This window comes from Esox lucius, chromosome 19 (assembly GCF_011004845.1).
Source record: "Esox lucius isolate fEsoLuc1 chromosome 19, fEsoLuc1.pri, whole genome shotgun sequence".
NCBI lineage: Eukaryota > Metazoa > Chordata > Actinopteri > Esociformes > Esocidae > Esox > Esox lucius.
In genome coordinates this window covers 38667618-38685109 of record NC_047587.1, presented here as the reverse complement: position 1 = coordinate 38685109, position 17492 = coordinate 38667618, and the positions used below count along the sequence as shown (strand labels likewise).

The following is a 17492-nucleotide window of genomic DNA, read 5'->3' as shown; positions in this document are numbered from 1 at the left end:
ATGCAGGACGTGATCAGACTTTCAGGAAGAGCCTGTTGAGAACAGCACAGAGAGGTATATTATAGTAGAACTACACCGAGAGGTATATTATAGTAGGGTTGTAGTGCATAAACTCCTCATTACAGAGTTTTCCTGTAATTTGTCATCCATCTAAAAAAAACCAAATCTCATTAAGGTGTTGGGCCACCACCAGACACCAGAACGGCTTCAATGCACATTGGCATAGATTCTGCAAGTCTCTGCAACTCTACTGGAGTGATGGAACACCCTACATTCAAAAGATAAGTAGGCTGTGTCTCTACATTCAACACCTATGTGGCTTTAATGAATAATAACAATGTGACACCTACTAGTTGCTCTACTTAAACATACATTGAGCATTATGATAAAACCTTTTCAGCCCAGTTCATGGTCTTACAGATTTCCTCTTCCATCTAAAACTTGGAATTGTAATTATCTGAAAAGACACAATAAGTAAAAGCCTTTCAGGATATCATGAATTTACTGTGTATGTGCATTTGTTTATATGATTCAAAACATACTGATACAGAACATTAGTGTTTTGCCATGTAACCACTAGCATAGCTATGGGGGTTGCAGGGGGTGTGGTTGCACCAGGGCCCACAGTGGGTGGAGTGGGCCCAGGCTCTGCCTCCGTCATTAGTTATTGTTTGTATTTTCACTTTTATGTGTTTCAGTGGGACGATCGCAATGCGACATCATCTGTGCTGTTAGTGTATGGCAAGATCGCCAGAATGTTCTACAACAGCTTGCACACGGCCGGCGTCACCACGCTACGCCAGTGCATGTAACCCTGCATACATAGTCAAGTAACTATCCATCAAATACAAATTAATGACTTGTAGCTTAGAAATACATGGCCTTGTGTATTTCAGAGACAACAACATATCAACACACTTTGGATAGCCTGTGTTAGATGGCCAGATAATAATATGCTGGTAACGCACCCAATGCAACCTACAGAATTGACACACAATGTCCAGTAAAAATTATCTGCATGAATGCATTAACTACACTATGTAGACTTTAATTAAATAAACCCAATGTACACTAGGTAAGCTAGCTACCCAGCCTCTTACACCAGAGTCTAGTGCACAAACGTAGCACAAACGAACAAGACTATTTTGGGTGAATTTGGAGAATGTGGGGGGGCTGGTGACGTAATCGTCTATAATTCAATGTCGAATATTTTAAAACCCAACGCAGCACAAACGAAACTTTTACCGGCACAAACCAGCACAAACGTAGCACAAACGATCGAGACTATTTTGGGTGAATTTGGAGAATGTGGGGGGGCTGGTTGACCTCAGATTGACCTAAAAATATTATGTAAATATCTAAAATACCGAAGCAGCACAAACAAAACTTTTTACAGCACAAACCAGCACAAACGTAGCACAAACGAACGAAACTTTTACCGGCACAAACCAGCACAAACGTAGCACAAACGATCGAGACTATTTTGGGTGAATTTGGAGAATGTGGGGGGGCTGGTTGACCTCAGATTGACCTAAAAATATTATGTAAATATCTAAAATACCGAAGCAGCACAAACAAAACTTTTTACAGCACAAACCAGCACAAACGTAGCACAAACGAACGAGACTATTTTGGGTGAATTTGGAGCATGTGGGGGGGCTGGTGACGTCATCGTCTATAATTCAATGTCGAATATTTTAAAACCCAAAGCAGCACAAACGAAACTTTTACCGGCACAAACGAAGCACAAACGATCGAGACTATTTTGGGTGAATTTGGAGAATGTGGGGGGGCTGGTTGACCTCAGATTGACCTAAAAATATTATGTTAATATCTAAAAAACGGAAGCAGCACAAACGAAACTTTTTACAGCACAAACCAGCACAAACGGAGCACAAACGAACGAGCATCGTTTGACGACGTTTTGCGTTGGTGGGGGGGCCAACTTCACGCAGGTGGGAAACAACACATGCAGAAATCTGTCAATGTCTCCCTAATTGAAAATGGATAACGAGCGGGTTGAGTCAAAAAATTATGATTTGTTTGCCTGTTTTGGGTAGAATAACGATTGGCCACTCCATACACAGAACAAATCTGGCGACTGTCACTAACATCGACATAACCAATCACAGTGTGACAGACGCTTTACATATCACCAACGGCAAGTTTAATTTTAAATGAATGTAGCCTACTGGCGGACTGGCGGTCTGGCACACGTGGGTGCTCGTGCTCGGTATTTTCGTGGGTGCTCGCTATTTTCCGTGGGTGCTCAAGCCCCGGAGCACCCACGGTATCGGCGCCTATGGCTGGGGAGAGGTCCGCACCGTGGCCGTGCGCTGCACATACTGTGCCAAAGCGCACACCGTACACAAACGATGGAACCTCTCCTCCCTCAGACCCGCATGGGGAGGAGGAGAAAACGCCCACAACACCATCTGCATGGAACGAAACGACGCCTTGATCACCTTGGGCAGAAAGCCAGGTTAGGGAGCAACACAAAAACAACCTTATTAAGATAAAGCCCTCCTCCACCTCGGTCACAAATAAAAATGTCACACAGCGCCTCCAGAACCAAAGCCAAATCCCACTGAGGCAACATCCGCCGAGCCACCGGCCGAAGACGGCGGGACCCAGCCAAAAAACGTTTAACCAAGGGGTGACTAAACACAGACACTCCATTGAAACCCTCATGACACGCTGAGATTGCACATGCGTACACCTTGAGCGTGCCAGGGGACCTTTGCTGCTCAAAAAGACTCTGCAGGAATGACAGGACACTGCCCACGTCGCAACAAAGGGGGTCAACCCCGTGTCCTCACACCAGCAGGCAAAGATACCCCAACGGCTAGTATAGCTAGCCGACGTCGAGGCTTCCCTCGCGCCCTGAATTGTCGCGACCACCTCCGCAGTCAGTCCCCGGCGCAGCAGCCTGGCCCTCTCAAGAGCCAGGCCAGTAGCGGCTGACCCAGCACAGGGAACGCCCCGATCGAGCCGTTCGCCTGTGACAACGCCCCGTGGCGGTAAGAGATCGGCCACGGCGTCCCCACCACCATCTGGGCCGCCTCTGCAAACCACAGGGCACCCGGGCGAAAGGGGGCGATCAGTATGAGCGACAACCCCTCCAAATGCCCCCGAGACATGACAGGGACAATGCACTGTAGAGGGGGAAACACGTACAACAGTACTCTCGGCCACGGCTGGTGAGCCAAAGTGTCCACGCCCAATGGGGGCCTGTCTTGCGCTCTAAGAGAATACCACAGGGGGCAGTGAGAGTCCTCCCGGGACGCGAACAGATCCACCTGCGCCTTCCCGAAGTGTCTCCAGATCTCGGCCACAATGTCGGGATGAAGACGCCACTCGTCCTGAGGTGCACGTGCGCCCATTCCCAAATCTGCACCGCCAACAAGTTGAGGGGCAGAGAAACACAGGGACCCGAACTGACACCCTGCCCATGGGAACCCCACGTAGCAGAGTGTGCGGATCCCTCCAGAACGCCAAATCCCGCTCCTGAGAGCCCGGCATCTTGACCAAGATCTTGGCAGGCAAACCAGCGCTGAAGGCCTCTCATGTGTAGCAGACCCAGTGGGACCACCGCGTGGGCCGACAACATCAGGCCCAGGAGAGACATGACTGCGTACACCGACACTGTGCGTGACGGCCGGACATGAGCCAAGGCCTGCAGAGTGGCCTCTCTCCGCACCTCGGATACCCGAGCCCTCATAGAGACTGTGGATAACTGGAGCCCCAGAAATACCACAAGTTGACTGGGCTGGGGGGCACTCTTTTTCCAGTTCACCGCCAAGCCCAGAGGAGTGAGCTGAGTGAACCCTTGCCTGTTCCGCCGAGTGCGCCAGAAACAACAGGTCATCCAGGTAGGCCAGAACCCTGACCCCCTGACACCCCTATGGGCAAAGCTTCACGATATAGAACCACTGTATCCATTTTGCACATTTTACAGTGAATTGTGTTTGCTATTCTTAATGTGTAATTTTTCCTGTTTTAAATTCGTTATTTTCTATTATGTTTGATTGCTGCAGTTAAAATCAGTTGTAATGCAGGGCACCATTGAAAATGAGACCTCAGTCTGACCTTGGATATCCCTGTATAAATAATAATGCATAACTACTTAAAAGGGCTTTTCACTATAGCACAACTACTTAATGTTCCAATTACTAATTTTAACAATTATACATTTGTGTCATAAAAACACAGGTCTTTCTTAATACAATCAAGTGACTTTGAATTTCACGGTAGAAAATCTACTTCCTCTCTATTGGTCTGTCCACAAAATACTGCAAGTTCCAGAATTCATAGCAAACATATATTTTACCTCCCAAAAAAGGACCACCAGTGAACAAATGTTTAAGACAAAAAATACACTTCTAAACAATAGATATTTCACACACTACCACTGATATCATGCCAATGTGATGTTCTGTATCTGTCTGTAATAATTACAAGCCAATGCAGAAAAATAGTCATTCCATTTAATTTGCTTGGTGACACTGCCAGTAATGCACCCATAAGAAATTACAGCAGATCTCAGTGGTAAACATCACGTTTGATTTTACATTGCATACAGAACATACCAACAAACAATACCATTAACACATATTTACCATTAGAAATTACTGTTTCCATTGATAATTCGCTTTTGACAAGCTAGCTTAATTTTTTACCTTGGCGTTTTTTTGGCGGCTAAAACACAAATATACAGTACAAAAACACATTTACCAGTATAAATAGCTAAGAATTAATGCTTACTCGACTCTCCAATAAATCCGGTCGTTCTATGAAGGATGACACCGTTTGTTGCAATAACAACAAAAGTATAAAAATGGCAGGCATTGTACAGTAGATTGCTAGCATCATCTCAGCAATGTATTTCCATAGTCACGTTTTTCAAATAGCAAAACTCAATTCAATTTGTGTTGTAGATGTAAATTGGCGGCCAAAAGTTTGAAATGGAGCCTATACAATGCTTGAAATTGCCACAATTTAATTTGAAGTTGTACACTACAGTCATCAAAGAAAAAGGACAACAGGCTCTAACAAGGACAGAAAGAGATGTGGAAACCCCAGATGTACAACAAAACAAGAGGATACGTGTCTAGTTTGAGAAATAGATGGCTCACATGTCCTCTACCTGGATTCTACCTGCTCAACACCAGTTGTCCTTTGTCTTTAAAGACTGTAGTGTACACTATTGTATGAATTTCAAGCATTGTCATTCCTCCAAAACAATGAATGACTGCAGAGTTTCTAGAGAAAGTTGTTTCTTTTTTTTTGCCATTTTCAACTTAATACTGACCTTAAGACATGTCAGTCTATTGCATACTGTGGCATCTCAAAAACAAACACAAAGACAATGCTAAGCTTCATTTAACAAACCAAATTGCTTTCAGCTATGCTTTCATCAATAATGTCCTGACTATACTTTGTTATCAGCCACTTTGGTGAATAAAAGTACCAATTTCCTCCCGAAACAGCAACATTTGTACATTATCCCAAACTTTTGGCTGCCAGAGTATCTACTGTAATAAGACTAGGCAGCACCCCGACATTATATTCAGCTACAGTTATAATAAGCTGGCAAATAATTTGCTGTTATGACAGTAAATATCCATACGTATTAATAGTAGGCTAAACATTTTATAGTAGATAACTATTCAGATCTGTGGCTGGTAATCTTATTCTAGCCAAAATAAGCAGTTAATTCCCACTGTTTGTTAAGCAAACCGCAAGGCACATATCAATAGAATGAACACACTTATTTGCTGTGTTGGTCTTGTTAAACTGCTGTTGTCCAAATGGGATTAGTAAACACATTCTCCATTCCGTATTGAAGGTGTTTCACAAGGCAAGAAAAAAATCCCCTAATATCCAGTCACCACTGTTTTTATAAGATCACTTTAAAAAATGAATCCAATCAGAACACTATGGAGTATCGAATGAAACATGATTAAACACATCAGATCTTGCTCGCCCTTCGTTACACAGAGTAATAGTACTTGCTTCTTGGTGCGTAAAAAATAAACCTTGTTCCTCCTGGCCATTTATGTGTGAAACAAATCTCACTGCCTTAGAAATCTCTGTCATGATACACACCTCATAATATCCCCCGCAGGGTGAAATGCCCCTTTAAGTAAGTTTGAATATAAGTTTTCCTCTTACATAAAACAAGTTCCATTAATGTGAAAACCCTAACCCTTGTAGGCTTTCAATCTATCATACTTTCTTTTACCGGTCATGTGCTCTTAACTCTAGGCCACCTGCCTTCATTTTGACTTCTGGTAGTCAAAATGAAGCATTACATTATGTTAAATTCTTCAATAACTAATAGTTAACAATATTAAATCAATGGTTAATAAAACCATAATCCCACGCCTCCATACTTTATGGTTGTGTAGTGTCTGAAGGGTGACTAGGCTGGTCAAGGGCTCGTTCAATGTGAAGAGAGCATCAGTTCCACATGATACTGACCAGGCACTTACTCAAGGTTGTTATGAGAGTTGGCCAGTAGGTGGCAGCACTTACCCGAGCTAAGAGTACATGAGGTCTGCAGAACAGAGGCCATCATACTATACTAGAGCTGTATATGTATAACTCAGAGAAAAAGCTTTATGAACAAATTCTGTCTGATCATTTCAACAAAGGTTCCAAAAAGGTTCTGTCAACCCCAAATGAACAAACTTGAAACAAAGGCTCTACTCCCACTCGGAGTCTGAACTTCGGTTTACTCATACATACATCAAATTACACAACAACTACAGACGAATCAGGTGGTAGGTTGGTGTGCCCTCCACCTTCTCTGGAATGCTTTCTCTTGTATCCTCCCAACCAGTAGGGAGCTGCTGCTGCTACTTCCTCAGGCCACCTGCAGGTGGCGACACCAGGCCAGAACGTAGCAGCCTTCCGCCACCAAGCCACTTAGGCCACTACAGGTTGGTATGAGGTACATCTGTTCAAAGGCAGGGTTTTGTTTTCTCCAAAAATGGTTTCTGGCAATGCAACCTTTTTTTTACATCATTTTTGACTCCTGTCAAAGAGCACATTGTTTCAGTAGTGTCTGGCAATTGTCAACCGTGTCTTGATGTTATTTTTTGAAAGGAGAAGCTTCTTTCTTCCTGACCCTTCATGTAGACCAATGCACTTCAAATTTGATTGCGGTTGTTAGGTTGAATTTGGAGGGACGATCTGTCCTATGTAAATTGCCAGTGATCTTGAATTTTCTTGATTTGTTGATTCGTCCGACAGTGGAATGATGTACTTTGAATTGCTTTTAATTATTGTAAGTGATTTTAATTATTTGTTAAATTGGGTTCCTTTTATCAATGAATTTGTTAGGAATTCACCTCAAATCCATGTTCCCAAATATGTAAACAAATAAAGACAACTTTCCAGGGGTGTACTTACTTTTTTTACATGACTATATCACTATAAGTGAATAAAAATAATACAATACATGGCCAAAGGTATGTGGACACGTTGAAGCAACGTTGAATTTGGTAGGCCTCTAGAGTGTTAAATGTGTATATTTAGTGAAGGCGTGAACCATATTTCATATAATGAAGTTCTGTGTAACATTATTAACGAAGGAATTATTTTAACTATCCCTTTCTGATACTTTTTTCAAAACATTAAAGCAAATCTACTAAATAGCGATCAGATGGCTAAAAACTTCATCTGCATTTTGAGTTCTATCAATTTAGGCTCTTGGCAAAGGTCATAACAAAACTAGTGCTAGACATATAAATGTATGATGATTCATGGTTATCACAGGTTTTGAGTGCTAACATCTGTGAATCTGTGCCTTGCTCCAAATATACATATCATAACACTTTGCCCCTAAACAACATCTTTTTTGTTGAGTTATTATTACACAATACTTTTTCTGACCTTTTTGAATCTTGCCCCTGACAAATAGCCCATATTACAAAAAAAGACTAAAACTAACACAAACTAATAAAAACTAAACTTAAACTAAGCATTTTCAAAAACTAAAAACTAAACTAGCAAATCCACTTTAAAAACAAAAAGTCAAAACGAAATAAAAACTAATAAAAAATGCAAAACTATAATAACCTTGCTCCAGAGTCCAGTGCTGGCATGCTTTACACCACTCCAGGCGGCATTGCACATTTTTATATGAGGCTTTGTAAAGCTGTTTGGCCATGGAAACTCATTTCGTGAAGCTCCTGACACAGTTCTTGTGATGATGTTCAGTGCGGTGGACAGACCTTCCGAAGTGCATATGCTGAATCTAAAAAAGTGGGCGGAGTTGTCAGCTCACAGACGGATTATATTTTGGAGTGATGCGTGTAAAGAAAAAGGAAAATGGACGAGGCATACCCGTCAGTGTGCGCGACGCACGTCACCAAGGCGGACCGGCACGTCAACTAATTCCCGTCAACCTTCTATTTCTTTTGCCCACAATCCACCAGGTGTTCTCTTGAATAACTACCACTGCTCGCCAAATCCAGATTTGTAAATCGAGCGAGAGGACAAAGTGGACTTGCTCTCATTTGGCACATCAGAATTTAAGTCCCCTCTTTAATATATTCTCCATTGTTTTTATATCCCAGCATACTAAGGTTTCCGGAACTTATCTATTGTCTCGGTTACCGGTCAGCACTCATCTTTAACATCCTGCCCATTTGTGTGAATTCTAACATTTTGTGGAACCAAAACAAAAGTAATTTTAAAGAGGGTCTGTCCATTCTGATAATTCTGTGATTTATAATACATTTACAATTGTAGATGTCGTTCTATTCTGGACACACACACAGACACACACACAATATTGTAAACATATTAATCATATAAGCAGTATGCAGAATTTTTGACACATTCTTTTATTAAACAAAGAACACAAATGATAATTTTACTTAGAACAACAATAGGACAAGCATTTCAACATATGTTGGCATCTATAACAGTCACTGTATACAATTTTATATGGAATTTTGAATGTAATTCCTTTTATTGATAGCTGTTTATGTAATATGTCCTATAAAATACTATTTGACATTAACTATTACCAATATGATACCAATATTCAAATATGACTGTGGTGTTACAATAGTTTACACCATCCTCACTTTACCTCCGTGTTTTGGAACTGACACCTCAGCAAGTTCTTGAAGGTCTTTCTGAAGGTGACATTACACAGAGCATAACACACTGGGTTAACGGTGCTGTTGATATAACACAGCCAGTAGCCCATGGTCCACATGGTGCCTGGAATGCAGAAGTGACAGTAGGTGCCGATGACAGCCATGACACTGTACGGAGTCCAGGTAAGAATGAAAGCCAAAAGAACCGCAGAAATAGTCTTTGCCACTTTCCTCTCTCTCACTGCTGTCTGTCTGCTTCCTTTTACCTGGGCCTTTCCAGGCACTGGGGATTTTTTTTTTCCAGGTGCACTAGTTTCTGTGGAGTGATTGAGTATTAAGCTTTGCTGGGAGGGCTTAGTTGTGGAGTGCTCTGCACTCCATGTGTGGCTGATGATCCCCTGCTCAGGGCGGATACTGGTCTCATCTTCAATGCTAATGGTCGAGTTGTTCCTATGCTCTACACATTTTGGAGTCAAGACACCGCTCCTCTTATGGAGGCTGCTGTGTTTTGGTTGTCCACTAGAGGGCCTCGCTCTCTTCAGCTCTGCCGTGTAGTTACTGCGGCTGGCAAAAGATATACGGGCATACAGGACAATCATAATGATCGCGGGCAGGTAGAACGCAGGGACCGTCGTTACCAGTGTGACCGCAGGATTGGACAGGAGCTGGATGTAGCACTCCCCATTAGGGACTATGCGTTTGCCCACCAGGGACTGCCAAAAGAGGATGGCCGGGGCCCAGAGAAACAGAGATAAAAGCCAGGCCGCCGCAATCATCAGTCCAGCCAGTCTGGTGGTCCGCCTAGCTGGGTAGGTCAAAGGTTGGGTCACACAGAAGTAGCGGTCAAAGCTGATGATCAGGAGGTTCATAACTGATGCGTTGCTGACCACGTAGTCCAAGGCCAACCACAAGTCACAGACAACCTCGCCCAGAGGCCAGTAGCCCTTGATGATGTAGAGTGTGTAGAGGTTCATGGATAGCAGACCGATGATGAGGTCAGCGCACGCCAGGCTGAACAGGAAGTAGTTGTTGACCGTTTGGAGGCGGCGGTTGACTTTGATTGACAGCATCACCAGAATATTGCCCAGGACAGTGATAAAGCTAAGAGACCCAGTAACCACGACAATAACGATGAGCTCAACTGTGGTGTATGGGCAGCTAGGTATTTCATACTTTACAGAGGAGTTGTCATGGGAATGGACCCAGCTGACATTGTATTCCATTCCACATAAAGGAACTTTGTTGCCTGATGAAAAAAAATGAATACATGCATTTAGAATAAATCGTTGAGCCTCTAATTGCATTAAAATATACCCTTTATCAAATGCTGAAAAATATAAAAAAAAATGTATCTGCATGATAAAGGGGCATTGTTGGGCTCAATTCAATTAAAGCTACATTGCAGAATCCTAATAACAATATTTCAAATGGTCAAATAATTTGCTTTATTAAAAACCTGTAACTACTACCGGGTGACACAGGTATGCTTTTCAAGTATGTGGGCACAAAGAATATTGTTAAGTCACCTAACATTGCTATACACGTAATATTGCTGTTTGAATAAACCCCAGCCTTCAATTCATATTAAATTAAATCAGGTAAAAAGTGATTTATTGGAAAAAACTACAAACTAGTAGTGTGATACTGTCTGTATTTGACTGGAATTCATGGATAAACTTACCAATAAAATGAGAAGGAAGTCTCTGAGTCTCTTGAGTGTAATTTGTGCCATCCATATTGTATTATCTATTGGTTGTGGATATAAGCAAAAACAAACAGACCAAACATAATAAGCTGTGCACCATCCCAGTTTTGTTCCAATAAATATCTTCATAACCAACGAACAAGTGACTTACACACAGCAATAGCATCTCCTCTCTCTGAGGAGTCTGTGTCTCTGTGTGTCAGATGCCATGTGTTGTTCTGTCCCAATTAGGTCACGCCCTCCAGCAATGAAACACTGGCAACTCCTAGTGACGCTGCAGACCTCACAGATCTTGAGAGATGATAATTGAAGGGGAGTGGCATCCTTAATTTTACATTGAATTACTACAGTAAAATGCTAGTACAACTGTTTGATTGAATCATGATCTGCTGTGAATTTTAACAGCACGAGAGGATATTCCACAACATGTATAAGAATGAAACTTTTGATATCCCACAACTGCTTAAATAACAAAAAGCATTTAGAAATGCCATAAAAATCCCATAAAAAGTACATAGATTTTATAAAAACAGCCTTCTACATAAGTTTATTGGGAAAGAAATCTGTTGAGACGACATGTATATATACATAAAATGTATTTAAATCAATCAAATTTTACATCAGCAGTTGTCACATCGCGGTTTTACCAAACACCCGAAGGAGCAAACAACAGTAGTGTTTAATTTTAGTGGCTAGGAAGAAGGCAGAAATTTAGGAAGAAACCTAGAAAGGAACCAGCCTCAGAAGGGTGACCAGTCTTCTTCTGGTTGTAACAAGTGAACATACAGGTGATGGTCATAAAATTGATTCATTTCAGTAATTACATTCAAAAACTGAAACTTGCATAATGTATATATTAATTCCACACAGAATGATATATTTCAAGTGTTTATTTCTTTTAATTTTGATGATTATAACTGACAATTAATGAAAAACCCAAATTCATTATCTCAGAAATATTTTGAATATTACTTAAAGGTTCAATATTGAAGACACCTGGTGCCACACTCTAATCAGCTAATTAACCCAAAACACCTGCAAATGCCTTTAAATGGTCTCTCAGTCTAGTTTTGTAGGCAACACAATCATGGGGAAGACTGCTGACTTGACATGTCCAAAAGACGACCACTGACACCTTGCACAAGGAGGGCAAGACACAAAAGGTCATAGCTAAAGAGGCTGGCTGTTCACAGAGCATTGTGTCCAAGCACATTAATAGCGAGGTGAAGGGAAGGGAAAGATGTGGTAGAAAAAAGTGTACAAGCAATAGGGATAACCGCACCCTGGAGAGGATTGTGAAACAAAACCCATTCAAAAATGTGGGGGAGATTCACAAAGAGTGGACTGCAGCTGGAGTCAGTGCTTCAAGAACCACCATGCACAGACGTGTGCAAGACATGGGTTTCAGCTGTCGCATTCCTTGTGTCAAGCCACTCTTGAACAAGACAAAGCATCAGAAGCGTCTCGCCTGGGCTAAAGACAAAAAGGACTGGACTGCTGCTGAGTTATGTTCTCTGATGAAAGTACATTTTGCATTTCCTTTGGAAATCAAAGTCCCAGAGTCTGGAGGAAGAGAGGAGAGGCACAGAATCCACGTTGCTTGAAGTCCAGTGTAAGGTTTCCACAGTCAGTGATGGTTTGGGGTGCCATGTCATCTGTTGGTGCTGGTCCCCTTGTTTTCTGAGGTCCAAGGTCAATGCAGCCATCTACCAGGAAGTTTTAGAGCACTTCATGCTTCCTGCTGCTGACCAACTTTATGGAGATGCAGATTTCATTTTCCAACAGGACTTGGCACCTGCACACAGTGCCAAAGCTACAAGTACCTGGTTTAAGGACCATGGTATCCCTGTTCTTAATTGGCCAGCAAACTCGCCTGACCTTAACCCTATAGAAAATCTATGGGGTATTGTGAAGAGAAAGATGCGATATGCCAGACCCAACAATGCAGAAGAGCTGAAGGCCACTATCAGAGCAACCTGGGCTCTCATAACACCTGAGCAGTGCCACAGACTGATCGACTCCATGCCACGCCGCATTGCTGCAGTAATGACCGTCAACTCATTCAAATGTCACTCAACAACCATAGAATGACATCAGGTGACCTACAAAAAGAATGGAAAACCACAGCTGGGGTAAAGTGCACGGCAAGGACGGTTCGAAACAGGCTCCTAGGGGCAGGGCTGAAGTCGTGCAAAGCTAGAAAAAGCCCTTCATCAATGAGAAGCGAAGAAGAGCCAGGCTGAAGTTTGCAAAAGACCATAAGGATTGGACCGTAGAGGAATGGAGTAAGGTCACCTTCTCTGATTAGTCAAATTTTCTGCTTTTCCCAACACCTGGTCATCTAATGTTTAGACGGAGACCTGGAGAGGCCTACAAGCCACAGTGTCTCGCACCCACTGTGAAATTTGGGGGAGGATCGGTGATGATATGGGGATGCTTGAGCAAGACTGAAATCGGGCAGATTTGTCTTTGTGAAGGATGCATGAATCAAGCCAAGTACAAGGTTATCCTGGAAGAAAACCTGCTTCCTTCTGCTCTGACAATGTTCCCCAACTCTGGGAATAGTTTTTTCCAGCAGGACAATGCTCCATGCCACACAGCCAGGTCAATCAAGGTGAGGATGGAGGACCACCAGATCAAGACCCTGTCATGGCCAGCCCAATCTCCAGACCTGAACCCCATTGAGAACCTCTGGAATTTGATCAGGAGGACGATGGATGGTCACATGCCATCAAACAAAGCCGAGCTACTTGAATTTGTGCCAGGAGTGGCATAAATTCATGCAGCATGCTAAGATGCATTAAAGCGGTGATTAAAAATCAGAATTAATCCACCAAATATTGTTTTATGAACTCTTCCTAAATTAAAACATTAGTATTTTGTAGCTGAAAAATAGGATTTTTTTTCTTTGCATTATTTGAGGTCTGAAAACAACGCATATTTTTCAGGTTATTTTGACCAGTTATTTTCTACAAATATTCTAAATGACAAGGTTTTTATTTGGAATTTGGTAGTAATGTAGTCCGTAGTTAATAGAATAAATCAAAACTGTTAATTTTACTCAAACACATACCTATGAATAGTAAAAACAGAGAAACTGATAATTTTACAGTGGTCAACATTTTTGCCGGAGCACGTAATAGGTTATTACTGGCTAATACGCTGTTAAAACGGCCAGCGGCAATAAATAGCTGCTATTTCTCGTGGAGGTAAACTTAATAAGAAACATTAGTCAGTTTAACTCTATCAATATCATTCATGATTGGCCAATTAACTATTAAAACGGCCAGTGGCAATAGAGGATTTGTTCAGGATAGAGAGAAGAGTCTATACTGACACCCAGCAAACATTCAGCTCTGCTGTGTAGTGGTTAATGACATGGGTGACCGGGTTCAAATCTTGGTATGGCAACCCTATTTATTCCAGCCCAGCATAACTAGGCTTGCCTGGTTTCCTGTTTCCAGTGCTGTATAGTTGGGGTTAAGGGGCATGGCCTATTGGCCATAATAAAGCATGTCAACCTCAAGCATGGACACTGGCCGAAATGACAGGTCTTGCTGAAAAACAGACTATCCATACCCAGCGGTGTGAGGTGGCTGGCAGCACTTTCTGCAGCTATGCTGAGGGGTAATGTAATAACGCTGACCAGTTAAGCCATCAGCAAGAATAGTGTAACCACGTGAGATACTTCTGAAAAGTGAAGCGATTACTACTTTGGTTGCTTTTAAATGCAGATTAAATTAGTGAACAAAATAGACAAAATAAGAGCACTCCAATAGTTCCAAGAAATGTGTCATAACCCTATACATCATCCAGTCATCACAACACCTTACCTTACACATGAAGTAGCGCAGCTCCTATTCCAGGCACATCTGGACCACTGGCTGGTGGGCTTCTCAACCTCCCCCAGTTATCCTTCAGCCCAGCCCTCCACACACACTAGGCATCTTCCAGTTAGTTAGCAACCATTAGAAAAACTATTCCTGCCTACAAAGCAGCTTGAGGAACTCCCCCTTACTACCTTCAAGCTCAAACCCAACCTGACCTCTTAATTCTACCCAATCTGGTCTCCTGGTCGCCCCACCACTGCAGCAGAGCAACGTCCACATAGACAAATCTAAGCATTTCACTGTACTGCCACAGCAACGGTAGAACCAGCTCACCCTCAGAACTAGGACATCAAAGTCCTTGCTTATTTTCCAAAGACTTTTGAAACCCTACTTTCAAGTGTATTTAAACACCACACACTGCATACAGTGAACAATCACCCATAGTTCTGCTTAAAAAAAGAAAACATCACTAATGTGTAGTTTACACATGCTGTTCTGTAAATGCACTATTACTGCTAAACAAACATTTAAACACTTGACATGACTAAACTAACATGAACATCTAACTTTCAAAAGCATAACCAAATTACCATTATAACACAATGGCCTATAATTGTATTGAAAATACTTGAACAGTGGCTCGACCATTAGCGACCAGTTGTGTCTATTCATTTGGTCTCCCCTCTACATCCCAGGCCCTCTAGCTTCTGCTTCCTACGGCCCTGTCAGTAAGAGTAATTAAACACCTCTCCCCCAAAAAAATATTTATGAAAGTACAAGACAACTAATTTTCAGTTGTGTAGCCTATACAGTTCATGGATTCTTTTAAATGTCTCTTTGAAGACTTGATGAAGGCAACTAGCACCAATTATTCATACAATAAGTACCAGATGACAATGTGAATGAATTTACCATCCAAACAATGTGTTGAGTAGGCTGTATAGTCAGAGTAGGTTTATATAGAAAACAAGAAAAATGTCATTGTACAGAGAGACTTCTCAAATATTCTACTGTTTCCACAAATGTTAATTTTACCTTCTAGTGTTATCTTGAAAGTGTTGCAATTCCATCCAAAACATAACCCTGAAAGCCATGTTAAAAAGTTGGCCAAGGGGAGTCTAAAGATGTTTGAAATTGAGAAGAGCTGGGCAGCTGGTTATAGCACCTACTGATGGTTTACCAAGAGATTAAATATGGTTAATCTAGTAGCAAATCTCAGTACAACAGGCCTGTCAAATTTTTACATTAGTCAGTGGTGAGGATGGTAAGGAACACATGTTGACACAGCAACAACATTTGGCCAATGTGGAGTACCACAGGGATTGATTCTTGGACTTCTTATTTCTAGTTTAAATGAAGGACCTTCAAAACACAAATAAACAAGTACGGAGTGACCATTACTAAGCAGTAACTCCCTACTACACATTGAAAAGAACTGCGTACTGTGTCTGGCCAACGTGGAGTCACTTTGTTTGAAGTGTTATTAGCAGCTAAATGCATTGCAATGTATCAATCTTTCTACTACTGCTATATAAGACGGACTTTAATCTCTTTCATCCCACAGAAGTGTTAACTGCATGTAATGCATATAATAACAGTATAAATTACATTTGGTTACTTTAGTTCAGAGATTCAATAACACAGGTTCTAGCTATACAATATCTGTCAATTTCCATTAAGGACTGATACAATTGTCAACCCCTCACAAAAAACATTTTTACTTCACATTTTCACATTTATGTCAAGAAATCTCCATCTACATCACAAAAGTCAAAACCAACAAAGCCATTGATGTGAACAAACTTGATAGTTAGAGAGGCTGGTTTGTGTGAGGTGAGTGTTCATATCACTGATTTGCATTGTTAAAAGTTTTGTTGTGGAGGGTGACAGGACAAGAAAGAAGTGGTGGGGTGCAGTGTTCTTTCACACAACAAACACAAAAAGACAATTTTCTTTTTAAAATCTTCATTAAATAAAGTTAAGCAAGGAGGAGCATTCAGATAGTTCATTTCTTTTTCACCTACCAGGCATCTTGACTCTCTTCTAATTGCTAAGACAGTTTTCATACATGCAGTAAACAGCTGGCTTCGAGCCGCACACGGGACTCGTGGCATTCCATCTAAATAGCCAATAAAAGAACAACTAAAAATCGGGGCACCCGCCCCAACTGCCCACGCACTCCCGCTCGGCTCTTACTCAAAGGTCCGGAATACTCTAACCAGGAATTCCAGAAAACCAAGGAGTTGGGGGGGTAACGTTCAATGTGGCTTTGTCTGATAATTTTACAATTTTATTTAACCCAGTCTCTAAATCCCACCCAATTCCATCCAAATTAAACTATCAATATAATAATCATAACATAGCGATTGAAACATCAACAGTTAGCATTATGGGTTCTACAGTGCAGGATATTTGTCTGTTGGGTCTCTTAGCACCTGATGTTGTCCAGGGGCTTTTAGTTAAATGAAATCATGATATGCTGGAGTACATTGCCTTTCACCATAGGCACGATGCATCACTAAAGACAAGACAGACTACAAAATTCCATCTAAAAATATTGATCGTAGAATTCAAGTTTTTTGTTAAATTTTTATTCATTTCCTGGTTCAGCAGGGAAGAACAGTTCCAATTTCAATTGGGAACGGTCACGCCTGGGCACACCTCCGCTTGCCAATCCATGCCATTTGGGGCAGAGTAACTTTGACGTAGAGATGCTACATATACCAGCTTTCTGTCCTACACAAAGACACGCACACAAACCTACACACACACACACACACACACACACACACACACACACACACACACACACACACACACACACACACACACACACACACA

At 41.8% G+C, this 17492-nt stretch overlaps 1 protein-coding gene across 3 annotated transcripts; it reads right to left on the bottom strand.

Annotated features, from left to right (window-relative positions):
• Positions 1 to 8935: 8935 nt before the first annotated feature.
• chrm4b (cholinergic receptor, muscarinic 4b) lies at positions 8936 to 17458 on the bottom strand. Of its 3 annotated transcripts, XM_020040333.2 has the most exons (4): positions 14655 to 17458; positions 10973 to 11112; positions 10798 to 10862; positions 8936 to 10362 (listed from the first exon to the last, which is right to left on the bottom strand). In XM_020040333.2, the coding sequence occupies exons 3-4, from the start codon at positions 10850 to 10852 to the stop codon at positions 9098 to 9100; spliced, it is 1320 nt and encodes a 439-aa protein (XP_019895892.2). In that variant the 5' UTR covers positions 10853 to 10862; positions 10973 to 11112; positions 14655 to 17458; the 3' UTR covers positions 8936 to 9097. The 3 variants fall into 3 exon arrangements, with proteins under 3 accessions (XP_019895892.2, XP_019895894.2, XP_019895893.2); XM_020040335.2 differs by having other exon boundaries at positions 10798 to 11112; XM_020040334.2 differs by lacking the exon at positions 14655 to 17458 and having other exon boundaries at positions 10973 to 11228.
• Between the last annotated feature and the right edge of the window lie 34 nt (positions 17459 to 17492).